Here is a 25,130-nt window from a genome sequence, read left to right as displayed (position 1 = left end):
ATGAGCCCCAAGCAGCATGAGGGTTTCTAGTCATGATACTCAGCCATGCTCCATGAGCACTTCACCCCCAGCTCCTTGTGCCCCAGGAAACTTGCTCACCTTGGCATCTGGCCCCAGCCTGGCCCTGTACCCAGAGCAGGCGCACAGCAGGTACACAGCAGATGCACAACAGGTATACAGCAGCTACATAGCAGGCACATAGCAGGGACATAACAGGCCCACAGCAGGTACACAGCAGGCACACAGCAGGCCTGCTGACTGCTCCACCAGGAAACAGCAGTGAGTGAGCCGCTGTGGGTGTTACCATGAGAATGCTGAGGTGTCAACCTCACAGCCAGCCTTGTTTGTCCCTCTGTAGACCTCCCCATCATCACCACGCAGAGGCCACAGGTCTGTCAGCAGGTCCACAGGCCCAAGGCTCAGCGCAGATTCCCAGCAGGGTGCACAGAAGGAGGTCCAGCTGAATGAGGAGTCCATATGGGCCCTCGGGTATGGCCTGGCAGAGCTATCTGTGCCTGCAAGGGCCACAGTTGAGCTCCCTGTCTCTTTACCCCTGGAAGAGGCCAATCACCAGAAGGTGGTAGTGCAGGATAGGGAGGCCTGGCTTCACCTCCAGCAGCAGGTGTGACTTGGGGAGGGCCCATAGTTGTGTGGGCTCGGCCTGTGACCTGTCTGCCCCCCTGTGACAGGGACACCAGGCACAGCTGCTGAAACACAGGATCCATCAGGTGATACATGCCTGGGCTGTGCTCTGGTCTCCTGTGCTGTCTGGGGCAGCCCAGGTGGGGATGATCAAGGCCCACCCAACTTTAGAGCCCCTGGCACCTACATACAGGATTGCATAGGGTGAGGGAGGCAGGCCGAGGACCCAGAATCATCGCCAGGACTGGGGATGGTTCCTGGTGTTTGCCTGCTGCCACAGTCCACAGACGCTCCGAATCTGCCCCCGCCCAGGTGCTGCCGTGCATGTGCTGCAGCCCTCTGTGCTCAGAGGCCCAGCCTTCCTGACATCACCCTTGGCAATGTGTTGATACAGGAGCCAGCGGGAGAGTGGGAGTGGGGCAGGGGCTTGGCCAGCCCTCCATCACAGGGAAGATGAGCCTTTGGGTTCCCAGTGGGGAGAGGAGCTCTAAGGAGACATGTCTGGAGCCTGGCATCAGGCCCTGGGCTGCTCTGGTTTCTCTTGGTGGCCTGGCCTCAGCCAGGGCCCTTCAAAAGAAGGCAGGGGTGGCAGCCCTGTCCCAGGCCCTTGGAGGAACTTGCCCGGGCCAGGCAGGAGGCACAGGTACAGAAAGGCGGGCTCTCCTTGGGGGGGGCTGGCCCGCCACGGCCGTGGCTGCAGGACTCACGGCAGCACAGTCTCTGCTGAGCACTTTGTTTTCCACCCAAGATACCACTGGTAGAGCATGAAAGGTCAGAACCACTTGGAATCCAGTCAATTTCCAGTCTCACTTGAGTTTATCCTTAAGAATCTCCTTTCTAGTGAACAACCATCTTCCCAGGCCTGCAGGGACCAGGCGGTAGGCAGGTGGCGGAGGGGGGAGGTGCAGGCCTGGCTACTGGCCTCTCCCTTTAGGAAACTTGGTGATGGCTCCAGAGCCTGGCCACCTCTAGGAGGCTTATGCAGGCCTCACAGAGAAACACACAGGGCCAGAGCTGGGGGAAGGCCAGGGATACAAGGCCCTGTGGGGGCCACCTGTCCACCCCACCCAGTCAGCCACTTAGCCCAGTTGGGTGGCCACTTGCTCAAATACGACGGAGACCCACCTATAATGCATGACAGTGATGGCGGGGTGTTGGTCCTGGGCTGGGGCCAGGGGTGGCCTCAAGGAGCTGACACCAGAGATGAGACCTAGAGGACGTGGCAGGTGGGCAAGGGATGAGGGGCAGGGGACAAGGTGGTTACGTGCTGAAGGCTGGAGAGCATGGGGCTCATGGGAGATGAGCCCGCAAGGCCAGAGCAGAGATGAGAGAGGCAGCGGGAAGGGGGAGGCGGGACAGAGCTGGGGAGGCCTAAGGCAGAAGTTCTGGCTTTGGGCCCATCTTTGAAGACATTTGGGCCACCACTTGGTTGACAGGTTCAGAGCAGTGATGTAGCCAAATCCCTCCATGGAACACAGGACACACTCAGGCCCTGGTGTCCTCCTGCCTCCTGGCACACTGTGGTGCAGGCCTGGCAGGCAGGGCGTGCCGACAGACAGTTTGGGAGCCGGCCAGGTGCCAAGGGAATCCATCAAATCTGTCCTGGGAATGACAGACCAGACAACCCAGAGACCCGGACCCATGGACAGCCTCAGAGCACAGGCCATCACCAGCCTCTGGACACAGCAGAACTGCAAGGACCACAGAGCCAACCGCCTGAGCTGCGTGTGTGGCCGCAGACCAGCTTGGGCACTCTCTTTTGCCTCATTCCTCACTGGTCAGCCCCAAGCCCTCTGCTCATGGCAATGCCTCATCAAGGAGCCTGGCTCACTCCTCCGTCGCCGAGAACCACTGCAGTGAGGACAGGTGGATGAGGGGTGAAGCCTTGAGGGGACACAGGGCTGGAAGCAAGGCAGGCGGCCCACAGGGAGACACAAACCTTCCCTGCCTGGGGACACAGAGTCTTTGGCAAGGCCCCACCCTGGAGACACTGGCACCACCTCAGCACAGCTCAGGGGAGACCCCCAGACACAAGGAGGGGTGGCGAGGAGAGAGACCTGCCTCCTTTCTCCATGGACTCCTGCAGCTACTTCCTCTCCACCAGGCTAGGCCTCTGTGTAAACCTGATGAGAGCTTCAGATCTCCTCCTCTAGCCAGAAAACCACTCATGCACCTAGGGACTTCCTGGGGCTGCATACCCAATGAGGACCCCCAGCTGCACCCAAAGAATAAAGCCACCACCTGCCTAAAGAGACCAGGCAAGGAAGCAAGCCCCTTCCTTGTCACTGACCCATCCTCTGGACCCCAGAGGCTAGTGCCCCATTTCCCAGCATGAAAGGTCCCCTCAGGGGAATCATCACCCCTCCTCTAGGTTCTGGCCAGCTCACCACCTCCCAAGCCCTGGCACCCAGCCCAACACCACTTACAGCTCCTTGCAGATGCCCTGTTTGCCCCCATGCCCCAGACCCCAAGGATCAAAGACTTCTTGAGGGCTGATTCCTGGTCTCTGCCTGGTTATCCTGTCTAGCATAGACTCTCTGCTGTGGGGCAGCTCCAGCCATGCACATCCCTGCCCTGTTCGGTGGCCTCCACCATGACCACCACTCCTGGGCACCCTGGGAAGCTGCAGCACCTTGTGTCTGGGCCTCAGCTGGCCTGTGGTGCAGTGCCCACTCTCTCCTTGCCAGGGGCATGGCTCCCATCAGCTCTCTTCAAGCCCCCACTGGCTCAGTACTGGGCTCAGGGTGCCCCTCGGCACCTCCTCCATCGCATCAACCCCTGGGGTCTCCCTGCCATGTGACTCTGAGTGCCCAGCCCACAAGGTGGTTCTCAGCCTGGGCAGAAGGCCTGAAAGAACTCCTACCCACATCCCACCTTTGGGGATTCAACCTCAGAACTGGTTCTTAACCCCGTGGCCAACAGACTCTCAGGACCTGGATCTGGTTGTGGGGCTGAGGCCAAGGTTCCCTGGACACAGGGCAGTGCCCAACTGGTAGGAGCTACTGCATTTCCTGAACTGCTACACAGACCAACAACTGGACACCTGGTCTCAGCCGTGTCCTCCATGGTCCTGCAGAGCAACCAACCGCTTTCTTGCCTCAGGAGTTACTCCCCATGTACCTGGCTGAACCTGACTTCACCTGCAGCGAAGTCCCTTGTGGTGCCAGCTTCCCCTCTTCCCCAGCCAGCCCTCCCCACCCCGAGGTGGCCAACAAGTTCCAGCGCCCAAAAGCATCACACTGGGGTGTGCAGCTGGCTCACGGCACCGGGGTGCTGGTTGCCCGGGCACTGGGGCCTTCAAGCACCAGGTGGGCAGTGCTGTCTGCAGCCAGAGAGGACAGCTGTGGCCAAGGGTATCTGTGCTCCATGGAACCAGAGTGGGCACCCCAGGCTGGGGTGGCCACTGAAAGCTGACCTCCAGGCAGACGTCCTGACAGTAGGCACTACCCTGAGGTCCTTGCTGGACCTGCCATTTCCCTTTTGGATGAACGATAGCCGCTCCCACCTGCCCTGTGACACACCCAGGAGCCCGCACGCAGGACCAAGCAGAAGAAATGCCCGGCCCACTCACCGTCTGGTTGTCCTCATAGAGCTTCAGGTCGTAGCCGCTAAGCTCCACGCAGAAGATGATGGCGGTGACGCCCTCGAAGCAGTGGATCCACTTTTTGCGCTCTGACCTCTGCCCGCCCACGTCCACCATCTTGAAGGTGAGCTCCTTGAAGGTGAACTTGTTCTCCACGATGCCCGTGGTCATGTCCCGGGAGCGCAGGATGTCCTCCACGGTGGGCACATAGTCGGGCGCGGCGATGCGCTCTAGGTCGTTCAGGTAATAGGCCGCGTTGTCCTCCAGGTGGTACTCGCTGGAGCGGCCGAAGCAGGCCTGCGCCCCAGGGTCAGCCCACAGCCGCCGCATGACACCCAGCAGCTCAGGCGTGATCTCACCCTTGCTCTCGGCGGGGCCCGTCAGCGCGAACAGCTGCACGGCATCATAGGCGCGATCAGGGTTGTGGAAGTCGATCTTGAGCGCGGCCAGGGCGCGGATGATGCGAGTCAGCGAGTCGATGGCGTTGTAGATGATGAGTGGCTTGTACTCCTTGCAGGCCTCCAGGTTGAAGCCACCGCTGTGGATGATCTTCATCTGCTTTACGATGGTGCTCTTGCCTGAGTTGCTGGTGCCCAGCAGGAGCAGCTTGATTTCACGGCGCTGCCGCTGGCTCTCCGAGCGCAGGTGGCGGTCAATTCGCCGGGACCGCCGCGCCGCCTCTTTCTCTTCTGAGCTTTGCCGACATCCCATGGTCCGACAGCGGCAGGCCCAGACGCAGAGCACAGGACAGGGCGCCTCTCCCGGTCACTGCTGAGCGGGGACGCTGAAACGTGGGGCAGGTGCGCCCGGTGGACAGGAGCCCTGGCGCACTCAGCACGGGTAGGGGGATGAGGCCGTGCCCTGCTGCAGCCCCTGCCCCAGTGCCCCCTCTCCAGCTGGCATGGCGCTCACACTGCGGGAGGCAGCTGAGCCCTCCCTCAGTAACACCCCACCTCCCAGGGCCACCACGGGTCCCAGCGCACCACAGTCATTCCCAGTCCTTCTGATGGTGGGAAGCCAGCTCGTTGCCGGTTGCTGTGGTGATGCTGCCAAGTGCTCCTGGATGGCTGGCCACCAGTAACGATGTCTCAGGCTTTCTCTGTGGTCCCCCTGCCTCGGGCATCCGCCCTTCACCTGCCAACAAGAAAAGAGCATGAGCCTTCTCCCAACCGAGGCTGGGTGGGCAAGGGAGCCCTGGACGGTGGGCAGGAAGAGGCCGGGGGAACAAGTCAGAGCCCCATGGAGCTCAAACCCCAGCAAAACACCCCTGGCTGCCACCCTTACCCCTCCTGCTGGCCAGCTGGCTTGGAGCTGGTGCTTGAGGAAAGAGTGCCCAGAATGGTGACAGGACCAGGCCTGAGGGTCTTCAGAGGGAGAGAGCCTGGGCTTCCACCCCTCTGTCCTGCCCCCTGGACCTGGCGCCCTCACCCTCCCTGAGCCTCAGTCCCTTGTCTGGCGATGCTTGGGACCTCACACGAGGTTCTGTGCCTATTCCTGCAGCTGCTGCGCTGTCCCCAGGTCAGGGTGCTCCCAGTTGTTACTGCCTCCTGGGAGGGAGGCATTCCCCTCTCCACTGGGCCAGGCAGCAGGCTAGGCCAGAGCATGTGCAAGGGCAGCAGCAATCAGTGAGGCCAGAGGCTCTCAGTCCCAGACGGAGCCTTTCACATCCCCGCCCCCACCGCTGGTCAATAAGGAGCAGCTGTGCTCATACCTGGCATGCGGCCTCCGCCTGGATCTGCCCGCCCAGCCTGTTGACCCAGCATGCTCTTCCCAGGGCTCGACCCGCCCCTGACCACCTGCAGCAGCTACAGGGGCCCTGCCCACAGGGGCCCTTCCCATGGGGCAGCCCCAAAGCTCTGGCTCTGCCCCAACTGAGAGCCCAGGACCCCAGGACAGCATCTGCCCCTGCTCGCACAAGCCTCTGTCCCTGCCGGGCTGCCCCCTGAAGCCCCCTTGACCTGCCATGGCCATTGTTCACCCCTCTAACACCCCCTTCCCCATACGGCAGGCCCTGGGCAGGAAGGACCTGAGGCCAACAGACCCTGAGTCTTGTCTGTGTCCCCCACCTCCACGCCTGCCAGTCCCAGCCATCCTGCCCTGAAGCTGTCCCTGGGCTGAGAGGCCCACCTCCCCCAGCACCCTCTCCCTGCAGAGACCTCTCAGGTGGTGAGTCTCACCCTGGCTGAGTGGCAGGGCATGTGACTCCCCGTCCCAGAGCTTGTCCCTCCCTGGTCACAGCTCACCTGGAGCTGGTCACAGTCCGGAGCTGCTCTGCGACAAATAACGAGTCCAGGCTGAGCCTGGTACCCAACCAGGCCCCCCATTCCATGCCTCAGCCTTTACCCCCGCCCTGCCTTCTGCGGCAGCACTTGGTAAAGTGTGTCCAGGTATGGCCAGCACAGTGCCCGACACACAGCGGGCGCCCCATCAGCACAGAGGGACGTCGATTGTCTCTCCCGCTTCTCCACAGCCCCACAGCCTTTGGTGAGCAGTGGACCAGGAAACGCCCCAGAGACGGCTCTGCTGGGAGCAGTGATTAAATGGCCGGCCAGCTAGCACGGCCTTAGTGAGGCTGGCGATCATGCTTAGAATGGAGGTCCTGCAATAACCCCAGCCCGGCAGGGGGTGGGCGCTCTCAGAGCGTGCATTGTAGAATGATGTGGATGTGACACAGGCAGCACACGCACCCACACGTGTGTGTGCACACACATGCATGCATGTGTGAGCAGAGGTCTGCCAAGTTACTCTCCAAGCATCAGGGAATTCTAGGTTGTGAGATGACAAGGGATTTGATAATTTCACCATGTTCCTTATACTCCCTCCATGAACTGAGAAATGCAAATCAAAACCACACAAAATACTACCTTATAGCTAAAAGGACAGCTAGTGAAAAAACCCCAGAAAAGAGTGAACACTGATAAGATCTGAAGAAACTGGAGCCTCCTGTACACTGTTGGTGGGAAAGTAAAATGTGGCCACTGCTGTGCAAAACAGTATGGAGATTCCTCAAAAATTACAAACAGAATTACCATACACTCCAGCAAATCCACTTCTGGGTATACACTCCAAAGAACTGAAAGCAGAGTCTCTAAGAGATTTTGGTAGACCCATGTTCCTAATAGCATAGTCACAACAGCCAAGAGGCAGAAGCAATCCAAGTGTCCACTGAAAGATGAATGGAAAAAATGGGATAAATACATACGAGTGTTATTCAGCCTTAAAAAGGAAGGAAATTCTGGAGTTCCTGTGGTGGCTTAGCGGAAATGAATCTGACTAGCATCCATGAGGATGCAGGTTCAATCCATGGCCTTGCTCAGTGGGTTAAGGATCTGGCATTGCCATGAGCTGTGGTGTAGGTCAGACCGGATCAGATCTGGTGTTGCTGTATCTGTGGCTGCGGCATAGGCCAGTGGCTACAGCCTTGATTTGACCCCTCGCCTGGGAACCTCCATATGCTGCAGGTGTGGCCCTAAAAAGACCAAAAAAAAAAAAAAAAAAAAAAAAAGGAAGTAAATTCTGATACCTGCCACAACATGGATGAACCTAGAGGACATTATGTTAGCCTGTCACAAAAGGACAAATACTGTATGACTCTAATTATATGAGGTCCTAAGGAGTCAAATTCAGAGACAGAAAGTAGAAGGGTGGTGTGCAGGTGGGGGGGGATGGAGAGCTGCTGTTTAACAGGGACAGAGTGGCAGTCTGGGGACACAAAGAGCTCTGGGGATGATGGCGGCGATGGCCGCCCAACACCATGAATATACTTAATGCCACTGAATGCCATTTAAAAGTGGTTAAAATGGTAAATTTTGTTATTTGTATTTTACCACACTCCTGAAAAAACTGGGGCTGGCCTCACAGTCCTTGACCAATACGGCCACAGAAAAGCACAGAATAAAGGGGGAAGGTGGCTGGGGGCAACTGTGTGCATAGGGCCAAGTCTGGAGCTGACTGCCACCTGCATGGGGAAGCCACCGACAGGGACACCTGAGGGGGGTCCCTCTTGCAGGTCACTGGAGCCAAGCAGAAGGCCCCACTCAGAATTCCCCCTGCAGCTCTGTGGGGCTCAGCCACCCCAGGGGCAGGGGGTGCGTGCTCAATGCCATGGACTTGGCGCAGGAAGCCGGGGCTCTGCACGAATGCGGTAAGGGGGCTGTCTGTGAGCATAGGGACCTCAGGAGGCCCCATCCACTCTGAGGCTTCTGTCAATCTGACCTCTTTGGGTCTGACTGGGCTTTTCTGGATACCCAAGGAAAGCCCAGAGGCACAGGGCCTAGGGCAGGACAACCCCTTCATTCCCTGGCCAGTAACTGCTCACAGGTTCCCAGGGTCTGACATCTAGGACCCCTTGCCACAGTGTGATGGGTCTGGTTGGAAATGACTGAGGAGCGGCTGAAGGAGGGGGAGGCAGGGAGGGGAGAGGTGCCAGCTGTGACTCAGGGTCTAGAGGCAGGGCAGCCGGACACAGAGGAGGCAGGCCGACCATGAGGAGCCTGTGGGTGCAGGTCTGTGACTGTGTGGCTGCATACGTGCACATGTGCTGCACTGTGGTCACACGTATGCACATCTGTGCCTATGTCTGTGTGCAGGACTGCACACATGTGCAGGCAACAGTCTAGGCATGCACCTGTGTGCAGGTCTGTGTATGTGTGTATGTAGGGTTCCTGCACACCTGTGTGCAGCTGTGCGTGGTGTGCAGGATGCAGAGGGGCATGTGGGGAGGAGGCATGGTCTACAGTGTGAGGGTGCGAGAGGACAAGGGGAGAAGTCAGGGCCCTCTGTCAACCAGTCACTTACTGGGCCAGCTAGGGGACATTGCCGAATGAAGCAGACAAAGACCCTTCTGTGGGGAGGGTGGGTGTCAGACCAAAAGGCAGCAAGAGAACCATGATAAGGGAGGCACCCAGCTCCAGACAGTGGGGTGAGGGGTGGGAGTGCTGGGGTGAAGGCCATAGGGCTGTAAAGGTGGGGGTGCCGGCCTCCTTTGAGGTGACAGATGAGTGTGAGCGGGAAGTGAGGAGAGTGGGACTGTGGGCCCAAAGGCTGCTAGGGCAGGAGCCCAAACCCAGGGCCCATTCAGAGCTGAAAGCTGCTCTCCTTCCTGTGGCCTCAAGGCAGACACTTCCCTTCAAAAGCCCTGTCCCTGACCCCCCAACCCTGGTCCCTGGCTCACCGCCTGGCAGGCCTCATCTGCCCTCATGTCATACTTCCCCTCCCCCAAGTCTCAGGTTGTGAACATCTGGTGACAACCCTGAGCCAGGGGTAGGGACATGCTGCTGCCACCTCCCTAGAGCCTTTGCACACCTGACACAGTGCACCCTGGATGCCCCCCACTGCCTGGCCCAGAGCTCTAGTCACATAACACGGAGGTCCGCTGTCACCCTCCTCAAAGCCAAGCAGGAGAGGGGGCAAAGCAAAGGCGTGGAACTCCAGCTCCCACATCACTCTAAACAGCCCCTTCTGCCTCCCTACCCTGACATAGAAGGGAGCCCAGGGCCAAGGTCACCCTAAGGTGTCACACCCAAGCCAGGCTAAGCCAGAGGGTCTCCAAGGACAGAAGACAGCTTATCGGCTTACTGTGCTGAGAAGGCCTGGACCCGGCGGGCGGGGTGCCCTCCTCACAGGCCCTTACCTCCTGGGAGGGAGAAAGAGATGGGACAAGGTCAGGCCTTCACTCTCCAGAACCCCCTCTGCACCCTAAGGAAAGTCCCCTCAATGTTGAGCCCTGGGCTGCTGGATAGGAGAGAGCTAGGGAGGGGGTGTTTGAGGCCCAGGCAGAGGTCACTCAGCTGGCCAGCCCTGTGGGGAACGGGGAGACCTACAGGCAGAGGACAGCCCAGGTCACAGGACCAGTAAGGCCCAGTGAGACCACACACCAGTGGGCCCCCAGCCCCAGGGCGGGAACCAGGGATGTCTGAGTCCTGGGCTTTTCCACCCCCAGTGCCCGCCCCTTGACCCGTGGAGCTGGGTGGGGCTGTGACTCAGCACTGCTGTCCTCCCCCACTGCCCCCTCCAGCTGGCTTGTGCAGACATCTTCCACCTGCAGCCACACCTGGGCCTCTTCAGCCCTCTGTGGGGACCTGGGGGGGCCCCTGCCTGAGTCCCAGGACCCAAGTCCTGTCTGCATGACTCTGCCACTGACCTCCTGGGCTTGAGCCCACCCAAGTTTCCATCTTCTGACTAGTGGGTCCCTCTGCACGTATCCCTGGAACCACCAGCCCTGCGTCAGCTCCCTCCAGAAAAGCCTGTGGCTGCGGCTGTCACCACTGGCCCGTCTCCTCCCCTCTTAAGAAGGACCCCTTTCCCATGGTCCTTGTGCACCTGGCGAGCTAGAGTGCAGCGTCCTGCTCTGGGTGGACATTTCTGCACACTTCATGCTCCCTCCTGTCTGAACGCTTGTCTTCCCGTGCCAGGCCTGGACCCGTCTGTGGCAACAGACCCACATTCTTCGGCTGTGGTTCCGACTTTCCTCCCCTTTCACTCCCCGCCTCCAGCTGCCAGAACATGTGCTGCAGCCCCAGGATGGTGCTTCGGCCTCCGGGCTCAACAGGCCCTTGCTGACCAGCCTGCGCCCACAGACTCTGGTGAGGCTGCTTGCACGTGTCCTTGGACATCAGGGGAGCTGGACACGGTGGGTCAGGGAGAGGGCCTGGCTACAGCTTCCAAGTCCATAGCTGCCTCCTTGGCCACAGGAGCCCTCGGGGGCTCCACCACCATCCACTTGTGGCTCCCTCCTTTACCCTCTTGGGGTGCCCAGAGCTGCGCATGGCCTTTCAGATGTGAATCTAAGGCTTGGGGAGAGGGAGCTATGTTCTTAGGGCTGCTTGCAGGGTTCCAAGGGGCCCCCTGACCCCTAGAACCCCTGGCACCTCACCCACAGCATGACCTGGTCGCCTGCTATTATTTGTTCTGCAGTCGTCCTTACACTGACTCGCGCTTTCCCTTAGACACTGTGCTTCACCAACAGCCTCGTGCTCTTGCTCTGAGTGGATAGCCGGAGTCACAGTTCAAACAGCTGCTGGGGAGGCTGTGGCCCCACTCCTGTTAAACAGCAGGATTAGTGAGGGCCGTGGAGGGAAGCCACACTGGTCACACTGGCTCCAAACCAGGGTTTTCTTCTTGAAGGAAAGGGACTGAGAGAGAAATAAGAAAGGAAACCTCCCTCAAGGGAGGGTTGGTGCTGCCCACAGCTGTGGCCGTCCAGCTGCCCCCCACCCCAGGGATATAAAAGGGTGTGACCAGACCTGTGCTCCTCCCCCCTGGGACCCCTAGGCTGTGGTGCCACTGCTGCACCCCTTAGCCTCACTCAGTCCACAGGCCCTCTCATCTCAGAACCATCTCCACCTTCCCACCCACTCTGTTCCATCAGCCTGAGGCCCCCACCCTCAGAGCCAAGGGCAATCCCCTGGGCTGGCTCTGATCACCACAGTGCCATCTGTGAACTGAGCCTGTGTCACGGGGGTGAGTCTTCAGGGGGCTCGTGTTCTGATGGGGAGACTACTGATGGGCAGTGCTATGGAGGGGGAGCAGGGGTGTGTGTTGGGGAGCTGATTAGAGAGATGAGGGAGTTGACATGGGAGGAGACAGATGACAAGAAATGGCCAGTCATGCAGGGGTGGGGGGAAGGGGCCAAGGCGGGGACAGCTGGGGGGATGCTGCCTCAAGGGCTTGGCTGGGCAGTGGGGGAGCCTGCCTGGCCTGGGTCCAGCTCAGAGCAGGTCTACCCTAGCAGCATCCCTCCTGGTTCCCAGGGGAGCTCAGTCATGGCTGTCCTGGCGGGGACTCTCAGGGGCTGGAGGGCAGGAACTGCCCCCGCCCCTCCTCCGGCAACCATCCCAGGGAGATGCTGTTGGTGGTGGTGGTGGGTGTGTGTGTAGGGGGGGTGTGCATCATCCAACTTGGATCCAGGCATCAGGGCAGCCTGCTGGTCCTCCCAGGTGGGAAGCTAGACATGGGCTTCCTTAGAGGGATCAGCAAAGCAAGTGTAGGCCATACCTTCCCCATACTCTACGGCGCGTGGGCCTGGCCATCACATACAGCAGAACCTGGCGCACCACTGTGCATCCCAAACACTCTGATGGTTTTTGATACAACATATACTTTTGAACTCAAAAGCCACATCTTCCCCTCCAAGGAGATAACTCTTGCTTGTCTTGATGCCAGTAACACTGAAGGGGGACAGGGACAGGCCACTCCCCAGGAGCTGCCCTCTGAGGAAAGTTGACTTCTAAGCCCCCAGGAACCAGGTCCCAGCCTCCCATCCCCACCCACAGTGCCCTTCCCGGCCCACCTGTTCCTTGGAGACCAGGCGAGAGCTGCCCTCCCCAAGAGGCCCCCACCACTGCAGTGTCTAGACCTAACACCTGCCCGTGACCGTGAGCTGTGTGACTGGTGCCCCTGCTGGGCAGTGGGATTACCTCACACACAGTGGGCCTTCCTTGGCCGCTGGCTTCTCTTGCCCTGGCCATGCCCAGTTCCCGTGCCCCCTCCCCTGAGTGCCAGCTGCACTTCCCCTGAGCAGGTGCATGAGGACGTGAGAGCAGAGGGATGGTCCAGTGTGAGAGGCTCCCAAGCTTCCAGCACCCATTTCTGAGTGTGTCTCACATAACCTTGACCAGGAACCTGCGGCAGGGTCCACTGTGCTTCATGCTGGGCCTCTCCACTGACTGATGGGCTCACCTCTGGGACTCTGGGGCCTCTGACTGTGCCTCTCCTCCCCTGAAGGCTTGGGGGCATCTCACCCTCTTTGGACCCCACCCGGAACAGCAGGCTGAGCCCCCAAGACACCAAGCTAAGCAGGCAAACTGCTTCGTCACCGCCTATCTCCCACCCCCACTGAGTGGCACGTGTCCTTCTGAGTCCCCCCTCCCCCCGCCCCCCACCTCAGCCAGCCTTGCCCATCCAAAACCCATCTTGGCTACTTCCCATCCAGCTGAATGTAAAACAGGGGCCTGGGGGCGGGCAGTGTGGATTCTACAGTGCCAGTGCACCCCGGGCTGACGCCCATCCAAGTCTGGCCGGCCTCCCTGTGCTCTCATGCCACCACCCCCACCTCCCGCATGTTGCCCCTGACTCTCCCTGGGCGTTCCTGAGGAAGGGGCTTCTCCCCTACCCCTCCTTGTTTTAATGCTAAAAAGCCAACAAAACCCAACCTTGCAGATCCTGCCATCACTATAGATGCATTTCTAGGATCCATCAATGACCCAGAGTTGCCTCCATGTGGGGACCGCCCACTGGCTGTCATCCTGAAAGTGACTGAAAGTGACCTTAAACAGACAGGCACATTCGCCTGCCAACACTGGGGGTGGGCCAAGACCCCCTCGAGGAGCACGGCTCCCTCACAGAGATGCCGTGCAGATGCAGTGGGTGGGGGGGAATATCCAGGGGACTCTCTACCTGGCGGAGGCGGTGGAAGGATCCAGACTGAATCTCAGGTTGCCTGGCCCTCCAACCCCAACCTCAGAGTGGTCTTGCCCCCATGCTGACCGTAGCTTTTCCTGAGACTTCCCAGAGCACCACCAACTCTCCATTAGCACATACAGCCGGAGACGGATCCTGTGCAGCGAGTGCCTGAGATGGGGTGGGAAGAGTCTGTAAGGCTTGTACATTTCCTTTATCAGTGGGGGAGATGATAGCACATGCATGTGACATGGCTGGCTAGGGGCTTGGGGCCACCAGAGTCATGCGTGTGTGTTTCTGTAGCCACTGCCCATCTCCCAGCCCGCGTGCCAGGCCTAGGGCGGGTCTCCGCTCCAAGCAGCTCTCTTTCTTTGCCTACTCCTTTGCTCCCTGGTTCCTCTGGAGCCAGAGTCCAAGTGGACGGGAGAAGGGCCAGGGTTGGTGAGCAGTGCCCCCAGCTGCAGATGGCTCTGCCCTGGCCAGGCAGCCTCTCGGCCTCGGGACTGCTAAAGATGGCGTTCTCTAGCTAGGCCCGCGCTGCCCTGTGGCTCTGGGTGCCCCTAGCCACGTGTCTAGCCTTCCGGCCCCCAGCCACCACGGCTGATCAGACGAGATGTGATAGCATCGCCTGAGGAACACTGACTCAGGAGGAAACCAGGCCAGAGATTTCTCCAGGCCGGGAGGAAATAAATAAACCCGGAAGGTTCCACACTGGAGGGGAAGGAGGCGGTGACGTGCAGGAAGGAGGTGCACCCCCGAGAGCTTGGCTCCAGGCCTCCACAGCCAAAGTAACCGCTGACTTTCCCTCAGGCTCCGAGGCAGGGTGGAGACTGATTCTCCTGTCCCCTGCCTCTATGCGTGGCATCCCACGATCCCATCCCCCACCCTGGCTACTACCCCCAGGCAGGACCCTCTCTGGTGTGGACTTGGTACACCCCCCGCCCCCGTCCTGTTTTTCCCTACCTGGAAGGTGAGCACCACCTCCTGTCTGCCCTGTTCCCATCTTGGCCCTTCTCACGCTCTGCTTCCCCAGCCTTCTAAACACACACAGGTCTACAGGCTGCAGGATCTGGGGCTTCAGGCAGCAGGGCTCCAAAACAGTACAGATGCCCAGGCCAGCCCCAGACCTGAATGTGGTCAGGCACTGTGGGTCCTCCTGAGGCCAGCAGCCTGGGGTCCTTGCGCTGGAAGCTCCCCCAGGTCACTCTCGGTGCCTGACACCGGTGGCTCAGATGGGCCATCCCCAGAGTGTCTGGGACTGTGGCAACCTGGATGGTCTGGACAGGGTTCTTGAGAAGCAGAGGCTGAGATGGGGATTCTTGGACACATAGCTGGTTGAGGGCGCAGGATGAGGAAGGGGACTACAGGACAGGGCCAGGGCGAGAAACAGGCAAAGGCAGATTCAGCCACCACGACTGGCCTAGGTCTGACCCCGTGGGGAGCTCTGGAGAGTGAATGAAATCAGTGCCGTCCCACCTGGAGGGAGGGGCAGGGACTCTGGGCCTTTCCAGGACAAGGTAGTTCTCTGGCCAGGGGTGCAGTGTGAGCCAGGGGCAGGTGCTGGGAGGGGGCTGGGGGTGTGGTGCCAGCATGGGCCCTGCACACCTCCCTCTGCCCTTCCCCCTTCCTTTCCAACAGAGCCCAGGGCTGGGCCTGGCCAGCCTCAGGGAGCCCAGTGTCCGGAGTCCAACCATTCAGTCCCCAGCTCCTCCCCTTTCTGCCACAGTGACCAGCCTAGCCCTCTGCTCTGGTCCACCCTGCAGCGGGGGAGCCTGGTAAAAACACAAGGTAAAACCTTCCCACAGGGTGCCAGCTGGTGTCCAAGTTCTTCTTGGCCTAAGACTGTGACTGGCCCTGACTCTCTGACTGCATGCATGCTCCCTCCACTCCTCCCGCCCTCTTGCTGTGCTGTCCTGGGAGACCATTCAGCTCAGGAGCTTTGCACTGTCTGTTCCCACCACCTGGAATGCCCTTTGTCCAGAGAGCCACTCTATCCCCTCCAGTGGCTTGGGGGCCCCTCTTTGGAGGACCCTGCCTGTCCTATTTACAATGCCCCGAACACACACAGCACTGTTGCTTTTCAACCAGCTGCGTGCCCGTTTAGCATGTTTCCCGCCCCATCATGCTTACAGTACACTGGCTCCACAGGGCAAGGGCTGTGGTCTGTCTGTCACTAAAGTGTCCCAAGGCCCAGAAGTACCTGGCAGGAAGCAGGTGCTAATAAACCGTCCCAGCCCTTTGTACTGAGTGAAGGAGGGGCCAGTGGGGACTTCTGGAAGTCTTCTAGCCAGGCCTCAGCCTTCCCCCAGCTGGACATGGTAGATGCGCAGCTGCCTCCTGCCTGGCCTGGACCGACCCTAACACTGCCCTGCCTTTGAGCTCCCAGCTCAGGGCGTCCATCCACCTAACTGTGATGGTTTCTGCTGCTGCTGAAAGCATGCCCTCACCACCACCCTGAGGCCCCTCACAAGCCTTGGGCTTCATCCTCAGCCTCTTCGCCAAGCCCCAGCCTTCCTGCCCCAATGACAGGGATAGTTCCCAAAGTCCTGGCCTACCTGGAGTCTGGGGCTGCAGCTTACCCTTCTGCCCAGCTCCCAGCAACCACATCTTCCACACCCCTCTACCCATTCAGCACCGGCCCTCCACCCCGCCATCTCTTGCCCCAGGAGAGCCCAGAACAGCCAGCTACACCAATGCACCTGGAAATGGGGGCTGCACATGGGCAGAGCCTGGCCAGGGAGCCAGAGCAGGGGTGGTGGGTGCAGTGAGGTGGTGGAGCTTCCTGGAGCAGCAGGTGGTGCTGGGGGCACCAGGGTGGCCCTGTCAGTGCCTCCATGCCCTCCTTCCTGCCTTGGGCAGGGGCAGGGCTGGGGATGTGCATCCGTGCATGGTGTTATCACAGAGGAAATCAATGCCTGGCACTGGCCCAGTGTTTAAGGGAAATGAACAGATTTTGGCCGAGGACAAAGAGAGTTTGATTAATCAGAAATTGGATAATGGAGGCAACACTCTAATTATTTTTCTTCCCAGCATTTTATCGAGAAATGTGTTTGCACAGCATATCAGAGGTAACAGAGTGGGTGAGGGGGGTGACTATGCTAGAGAAAAGCCCAGCTCGGGGACAGAGCCACCACACCCAGATGCACCGACAAGGGCTAGATAGCTGGCTGGGTTCTGAGGGTCACTCCATGGGGCCACGGGAAGCAGAGGGGACAGGCCAGAGGCCACACACAGCGGGGACAGCTGGGGTCACAGAGGATGTGCCATGCAGGGGAGGGGGGAGGGCAGAGGCTTGAGTGCAGGCCCTTGGTCAACACAGAAGTGGACGCCTTAGAAAGGTTCTCACATGGGGACTGCTCCCTGCCCACAGCCATGATGGCATAGTGGCCGGGGGAAGTGGGGGTAGGGTGACACCAGCTTGGACACCAGGGCCTGCTGGAGCTAGGGTGAGGGCTGCAGGCATCAAGTCCTCCCACCTTCACTTAAGGAGAGTCTTCAGGGGCCCCTCCTGGCAGCTTGGAGCCTTTTCCCATCTTTGTACCTGGTTATCTGCTGACCTGTGCTTGGCCAAGGTCAGAGCCTGGGACTCACACACCATGGCCATCCCCGTCCCGGGCCCTCCTCCTGCACCGTCTTCACTCCTATGACACCTAGAGCAGGAACCACACCGGCGAGCACACTACTGTGGTCACCTGGTTTCCCGGCTGCAGGGAGCAGAGCTGAGCATGAGGCTCAATACCTGCTTTCACTTATTCAGGGCCAGAGAGGCCACCGGGAAGGAGGGGAGCTGAGGCTGCGAGGCATGAGGGAGCGTGCGGTGGTTGGCTCAGTCAGTCACTTTCCTGAACCTGCACGGCCTCAGAATCCTTTTCAACACTGCTGGGGCAGCCCCTTGAGAGCTGGCATGAGAGACAAAAACTATTGGCACCCTCGACCCAGCCCAATTAGAAGGCGAGGACACAGAGGTCCAGAGAGTGAGGAGGGTTCACCAGTGTCTGCACAGCAGGTGGAGCTGGGGCTGGGCCCCAGGTCTCCCAGCTTCCTGTTCAGTGCTCTTTTCCCTGCACTGAGCTCCCTGCTGATCTCAGCTTGGGGCATGAGGGTCTGGAAAGGCCACTTGGTCATCATGTGATCACCACGGGCACTACATTCCTTTCTTACCACCAGGAACTCACCTCACCTTCCTAGGATGGCTTCCTGTGGATGCGCCTCTAAACATCATGACCGTGAAGCTCCCAGTCTGACGAAGGCCTCACCAGGTCACACGGCGTCACTGAGGGGCCTGTGTCATGCCTGAGCTTCCACCATGGGGGGACCCCCAGGGCCTTAATGGCCGTGTGAGAAGGTAGGCAGCCCACCTGCCTCTGGCTCGTGAGTGAGCCAGTCGGGTGTGACAGGTGCCTGGCCAGTGGTGTCCACCTGTGGGTGGTTTGTGTTTATCAACCCAAAGGCATACCTCTCAGAGGCAGGGGCTGGGCTGCAGCCACCAGGAGGTTGGCCTGCCTGCTGCATTCACACCCTGCTTCAACAGCTGTTTCCCGGGCCCCTGCTGAGGCCCAGGGGCCAGATTCTCAGTGGCAAACAGCAGATGGAGGCCTTGACCTCGCAGAGCTTACACTGGGTCCAGGAGAGAGACGATGAACAGGGAGCAGTCACCTGGGAATGCGTGCACGAAGGAGAGCACAATCTGTGCAGCTGTGGACACAGGCGCTATCCTGGACAGAGGACCCTGATGTGACAGCAGAATGAGGAGGATGAAGAGCCTTCTCCTGACCTACCAGGGTGTGTGTGGACCCTGCCCAAGAGCTACTGGTGAGAATAAAGAGCAACCGTGAGGATAAGACAGGACAGGGCAGTGGCCAGAACCTTGGAACTGGCCCGAGGACAGCAGCCCAGCCAGCCAGACGTCCCGGACCCCCTTCCTAGGTACCCACATGGGCATAGTGAGGCAGGCTGCTTACAGGAAGGAGGGATGCTGAGAGGCCCTCAGCATTCCTGGATACCCACCTGGGGCCCAGGCCCCCACTTGGAAGCTACCCTACCTCCCTGGGTCCCTGTCTCCACAGAGAGAAAACTAAGGTAAAAATAGGCCCCTTCTTGGTGAAACTGGTTGTGGGAAGAGAGAGTGAGCTTCTGGTGCTGCAATCCAGAGGTCACTGCCCTCCCCACTGTCCGTGTGGGCTCAGGGACACCACACACGTGTCTGCTCCCCTCCACCCAATGCCATGACCTGACCACCTCCATCCCCGGAGCAGGGGGCTTGGTGCAGGGCGCTGGGGGTGGGAGAAGGGTAGGGGTCTCCTCCTAAAGCTGGGATTTGAGCACTGCCCACCAAAGGGCGTGTTCCAGGGCAGAGGCTAGAAGGAACACCGGGTCCCTCCCTGCACCGCGGATTTTAACAGTCACTTCTTAGTGCTTGGGGATGGATTCTCCAGGGACATCTCTACAAGAGAGTTATACCTTAATTTAGAAGCAAATAATTCAACTCTGTGATGTAGCAGATTCCTTTGGAACAGAGATGAACTCAAGGAAGCCACTGTGTGTGAGGCATGCACACTGGCTCCTGCCAACAGGCTGCCCACCCTCCACCATCCTGCTGCCAGGGGGCCACAGACGAACGGGGGGAAGCACCACTCACGGGAGGCCAGGATGAGACCCGCAGCTGGCCTGACTGAACCCAGTGACCCCAAGGGCCCAACACAGCCCACCTGTCTACAGGAAGCAGGTGAAGGGCAGAGTGGGCGCCAGCCTAGGGTGCTGTCCTGAAATGTTTAACGATTTTTATCAAGGGCCCCACATATTGCATGGACAGTCTTCCCCGTGCTGCTTGGTCCCCATGCTCCCCAGGCCCACCGAAGGGAACCCACCCTCCCAGGAACACCCTCCTGTGTGGCCCCTCGTGTCTCAGCTCTGAGCCCAGCCTCTTTGGGTCCCACCTGCCTTCGATCCCTGGATGACCTCACTGGTCCCTAGGAGTCCAGGTTTGCAGCTCCAGCCTGGCTCTGCCCTCTGACCGCCACATGTGACCACATTCCCCTGGGTCTAACCCACCCATCAATTCCATGCCTCTCACCAGTCTGAGTCTCCCTTCTCAGCAAGGCCAACTCCATCCTTCCAGAGCTGTCCTGTCCTCTTCTCCATCAGCTTGTCCTCTTCAAACTAAATGCCATAACTGACCACTTCTCACTACTGCCCCTGCTGCTACTCCACTGGGTTGGCAGCCCTTCACCCCCAATGCTGCAGTGGCCCCTGACAGCTTTCTGGTCTTGCACCCTGCTCATCTGCCAGATGGGTCATTTAAAAAATGTGATCCTACATGACCTGTTCCACAACACCCCCATCCTGGGCTCCAGCCACTTGGCCTTCTGGGGAGGGGGCGGTCTCCAGTAGTAGAAGTGTGTTGGCCTCAGGGTCTTTGCGCCTGTCCCACATGCTTTTCTGTGTCGGTCACACACCTCACCCCCCACTGCCTCCCCATGGCGCTGTGCCAATGGCCCCTCCACACAGAGGCACCCCCCCGACCCGCTGCTTTAGTTCTCTTCATGACCTGTCCTGCCTGACATTCAGTTACCCGGGTGCTGTGCTAGTCCTCCCAGTCTGATGTGAGTACTACTTGAGCAGACACTGTGTGTCCTGCTCCTGGCCAGGTCCCTGTGCCAGGCACAGCCCTAGTGCTCACAGGTGCTGGTAGATAGCAGCTGAAGGAACAAACAAATGAACGAACGTGTGAGAGCTTCTGCTTCCTCAGCTCCTCCCTGGAGCCCAAGGATCTGTCAGACGGTCCCTGTGAGTTAGCCTGTCAATTCCCTCCCAGAAAGTGCCTCCCCTGGCAGCATGGATGTGGGGAGGACTGGAAGGGCATGTGGGTATTCCCAGCTCTGCTTAGCCTCTGTAAGGACAAGGAGGCTCAGAGAGGATGGGGCTGGGCCAGGGGTGTGGGGCCAGGCCTGACCCAGCTCTGCCGCCTTCACTGGGGCTCCCAAGTCTGGACAGCTGTCAGGTCACTACTCAGGACTCCCACCTGGGCTGATCCCGAGCATCTGCCCTGACCCCGCTGTCCACTTCCCTGTGCTCTCCTTCCTGCCAACCACAGGGCGCATAGGGACTGCCCCGGAGCTCAGTTACCCGTGTTTCCTTCCTGGGGGCTGCAGCCTGCTAATCTGCCTCCTCCAGAGTTCCTCCAAGTCCAGCCGCAGTTGCAGCAGTTCCAACACCCTATAGCCGCACAGAATTTTGGGTCTTCTGCGGGTTACCACAGGGGCGGTCAAGGCTGCCTGGTCCTCATGTCCAGGGAGGAAGGCGCGGCACACAGTCATTGCAAGTGCACTCGAGACAACCACATGGCTGGGTCGAGGCCAGCCTTCCCCCCAATCCAGACCTCCATCCCACTGGCAGCCTTGCCAAGTTGGCCTGGTTACCCAGAAGTTCCTGAAATTGCCCTAGAAGCTCCTAGATACAGACAGAGTGCTTTTCCTCCTGGGACTCCAGGAGACAGAAGAGCTGAGAAGCTGCAGACAGGGCAGGAATTCATTCCCTGTGCCCCAAATCTGGAGTCTTGGGGCAGGCCCCCGGAAAGGGGCCAGGTGACAGCACAGAGCAAGGCAGCTCTGTCCCTCAAGCACAGGCCGCACCTCTCTGGGGGCCGGCAGACAGCCCTGCCCTCCCTGCAGCAACCTGCACCCCAGCCAAAAGCCAAATGCGGGTGTGCGTCTGGGGGTGGGGCAGGATACACAGGCCAGTGACAAACAGCCCCGGGAGTGGGTAAGCAAGCAGACCTGGTGCCGAAGGTGACACCAGCCTTCCAAAGGAGAGGGACCATGTCTCATTCACCTCCTGTCTCAGAAAGTCAGCGTCTGGTAGAAGAACACACAAGAGTTTTAAACCAAATGCCAGTGTCTCTGGAGCAGGAGGAACGCTGAAGACACACACTGCACCCGCATGGCCAGGCCCTCCTGTGCCAGCAGCCCCACCACAGAGACTCCCATAGCTCCATGGTTACTGCTCACGGATGTCCACGCCCCAAGGGGATAGAGCCAGCAGCTCAACAGTCTCCTCCACAATGACCAGGGGTTGGTTCCAGGCAGCTCTTGGGGTCTTCCCAACCCTTCTACAGGCCCACCAGGTGCTGGGTTACGAAGCTGCTCCTTGTTCAGGGGAGGAGACCACAGCCTCCACGGAAGCAGCCACAGCTGACAGGTGCTGAGGTCTTCCACTTCCTCCAGCGTCGCCTGCCCCAGGCAGCCCCCATCCATCCTCTTTCCCCCTTGCCTCCTGTGCTCCTGTAGACCCAACCCTCTCTGTGCCTCTGTCCATGTTCTCCCCTCTGCCTGCAATGCCCACCCCAACTGTGCCCATGTCCTTCAAGCTCCAGTTCAAATGTCACTTTGCCCACAGGCCCATCTGACCTGGGCCCCTCCCGGGGAGGCCCTGCACCCACCCTCAGGGCTGGGTTCTCTAAGCAGAGAGGCTTCTCCCGGTGGGGCGGTGAGTCAGTCCTGGGAGGGCAGGGCCAGTCCACTCCCACCCCTGCACCAGGCCCTGGGGGAGCAAATGCTCAGTAAACATTTGCTTAATTGAATTGGCCAAGGAGCCTCCTCCAGATGAAGCAGAAGGCAGAGGGATGAGATCCCCTGGGCAGGGAGATCCTTAGGCAAAAAGGAGCCAGTAAGGGGCCCCGATGCCTCCACTGGCCGTCAGACCTCCCTACCAGGCGGGTCCCTTCATCCCAGACCCGGACTCCCAGTCTCAGAGCCGCCTTCCCATGCTCTTCTCTTGTCACAGAGAACCCCAATTCTCGGCCTAGGCGGATGGCTGCCACTGTTGCCCAGGGATGCTCAGCGTCGCCCCGAGGGCAAAGCCCCTCTAGTAGCCCATAGGACACTGATCCCCGGCCAGAGGACCGTGACACCCCTCCCCCAAACCCCCACCGCCTTTTAAGGGAAAAAACATCGAGCCGGGAACAAATCACAATCGCAGTGGGTCGACACTCGCCTCTCGCTCGAAATGCCTCCAAGGAACCTGCTCGCTGCAAGCGCGATGACCGAAAACTGCAAGCCGTCAGTCCCCGGGACCAGGCCTCGGGGGCCCTCGCCTCGGTTTCAGCCCAGGCCACGCGCCGGCGCTCCCGCCTCCCCCTCACCCCCTGGAGCGAGACCTCGCCGCGCGCCGCTCTCGCAGGTCGCCCGGCCCCGCAGCTGGGTCTGCCCGGGGACCCTGCCCACCGTCCCCGGCCCCGGCGCCCCTCCCAGCACCTTCTGGCCTGCGGCGCCCCTGCCCACAGCGCAGGCACCCCCGCCACGCCGCCCCCACCCGGCCCGCATCCCTGTCGCCGCGCCCGGCGTCCCCCGTCTGGGCGGGGCCCGGTGCGGGCGGGTGGGCCCCCGGCCGCACTCCTGGTCCCTAGGTCCGCCGCGCGCCTCGGCCGCGGTGTCGCTCACTCACCTCCGGGCCGCGACGTGGTGCGTGGCCGAGCTGCTCCAGCGGCGCAGCACGGGATGGGGCGGGGCGGTGAGCGCGGGCCGCGGCGCCCTTGTACCGCACGAGGCGGGCGGCGGCGCCCGCGCGGGGACGTGACCGGGCCGCGGGCGGCGCACACGCTCTCCGCCGGCCAGGCTCCCTCCGCCCGCTCTCCCGCGCCGCCCGCGCCGCCGCCCGCGCCGCCGCCCGCGCCGCCGCCCGCGCCGCCGCCCGCGGGTCCGCCCGCCCCGCGCCGCCGGCAGGGGGCGGAGCCGGGAGCGCAGTGCGTTGCCGGGCCAACCGCGGGCGGGGAGCCGCGCACCCGCCTGAGTCCACGCGCCGGGTGCCACCGCCCCGCCACGAGCGCCGGCCCGCCGCCCATTGGACCTGAGCGGGTGAAAGACGCACCTGCAGCCCAATAGCGACGTGCAGGGGCGGGACCACGGCTCTGAGCGCGCCGCAATCCCGCACACACCAGCGCCTTGGTATCCGCGACTCCGCTCTTCCGAGGCCCGGCGCCCACCTGGTGGGAGAGCAGTGGAGCCCCCACCCCTGCCCGCCTTCTGCGGCCCAAATTCGAATCCAGTTTGACTTTTCCGAGCTCCTGGACCTCAGACAACCGACTGGCCCCTCTGAGCCTGTTTGCAAAGTGGGGCTGGTGGCACCTTACTACCCTGAGTTTCCACGACAATCGGCTAGGACTAGTGAAAGAGTTGTGCAGACCTAAAGGTGGTGACGTTTTGCAGCGATGAGAGGAGGCAATAGTCATCTTTGCTTCTCGCTCACATAGCGTGTAGGGGCTCTTCAGGGTTCCTGGCAATCCTGGACATGGAAAGTTGCCTTGCAAGGGAGGGTGGGGGCGGGAGAGGAGCCCAGGAGTGGTCCCCCAGACCAGAGAGGTAGGAGGGAGCCAGCTCAATGAGATCAGGGACCCATGGGCGCCTTTGGGAAGTTCACAGAAGGCACTGGTGCTCAGCAAAATGCACTCCAGTGCGGTCTATCAACTTCTGCTTTCAGCTGGGGAGCCCATCTCTGGGTCTCAGGTCCAGGAGACCCTCACTCCTGTGCTTAAAAGGCTCAGGCCAGAACCAAGACAGTGCCACTCTCTATCCTGCCCACCAATGTAAGCAGAAGCTCTGTGCCTCCCAGAGCATCCAGGAAAATGTAGATACTCTCAGCTAATACTTCTCATCACCTTGCACCTCCATGGTGGCATTACAAGGAGCCCACACTTGGGCAGAAGGACTGGAACTGGCTGTTGTTAGAGGTAGATGGGGTGGTGACCCCAGCCCAGATCTGTGGTCAGAAGTCAGGGACAGAGGGATCAGCTCTGCCAGCTGGGTGCTGTGGCATCTCAATGTCATCCCCTGACCTTTCTGGGGGTGTTTCCTCTGCTGTGAAATGGAGCCCATCACACTACATACCCCAGTGATGTGGCCCACCTGTGAAGGTTCTGCTTAAATGGTCATAGACAGGACAGATGGTGGTGGTGGGTGTTCTGAGGTGGATCTACATTAGACCTGGCACATGCTTGCTAGAGGGGGCCACTGAGAACCGGTGGAAAGTGGCTGACACTACAGGGCTCCACACCACCAGGCTGGGTCAGGCTGGGCCCTTGCCAATGGCCATGATAGCAAGAAGGTAACAGGCACAGACCCTGCCCTGGGGTGGATCAGAGGAGCCTGGGGGTAATGCACAGGCCCAGGTCTGCTGCCTCTACCTGTATATCCTTGAATGTTCTTTCACCTGGATGGGCCCTAGAAGGTGATTCTAGGAGGAGAAGCACGTTGTCACCTGTTCAGAGATGGGTGAGGGCAGCTGATGCTGGGTGACCTGTGTGCAGGGTCAAAGCTAAACACAAGTGTTGGGTGACTCCACACGGTGGTCCAGGTATAAGATGAGGAGCCAACCTGTGGAGGGGTCTGACTGGGCCGGCTGCTGCCTAGGGTGGGAGGGAAGCACACTTGGAGGTGAGACAGACACTGGGCCTGAAGGAGCGTCAGGCCTAGTTGAACCCAGAGGACCAGTGGGGCTGGAGCTAACAGGAGGG

General features: G+C 60.3%; 2 protein-coding genes across 6 annotated transcripts in view; one reads left to right on the top strand and one right to left on the bottom strand.

Moving 5' to 3' along the window:
* The window catches only part of GNAZ (G protein subunit alpha z), a 42,221-nt gene extending 18,867 nt beyond the window's left edge, over positions 1-23,354 (bottom strand). For both annotated transcript variants that reach the window (XM_021072293.2, XM_021072294.2), the window contains exons 1-2: positions 23,066-23,354; positions 4,214-5,359 (exon numbers count right to left, since the gene is read on the bottom strand). In XM_021072293.2, coding sequence (XP_020927952.1) covers positions 4,214-4,936 — 723 coding nt within the window. In that variant the 5' untranslated portion in view covers positions 4,937-5,359; positions 23,066-23,354. The remainder of the gene's footprint in view (positions 1-4,213; positions 5,360-23,065) is intronic.
* RSPH14 (radial spoke head 14 homolog) overlaps positions 1-25,130 on the top strand; it is a 60,851-nt gene that overhangs the window by 29,489 nt on the left and 6,232 nt on the right. The window lies entirely within an intron of this gene.

Source organism: Sus scrofa, chromosome 14, assembly GCF_054392235.1.
Source record: "Sus scrofa isolate SSC_HxYL_T2T_F1_AM1 chromosome 14, Sscrofa_HxYL_maternal_Yorkshire_Landrace_v2.0, whole genome shotgun sequence".
Lineage (NCBI taxonomy): Eukaryota > Metazoa > Chordata > Mammalia > Artiodactyla > Suidae > Sus > Sus scrofa.
This window is presented reverse-complemented; position numbering and strand designations above follow the sequence as displayed.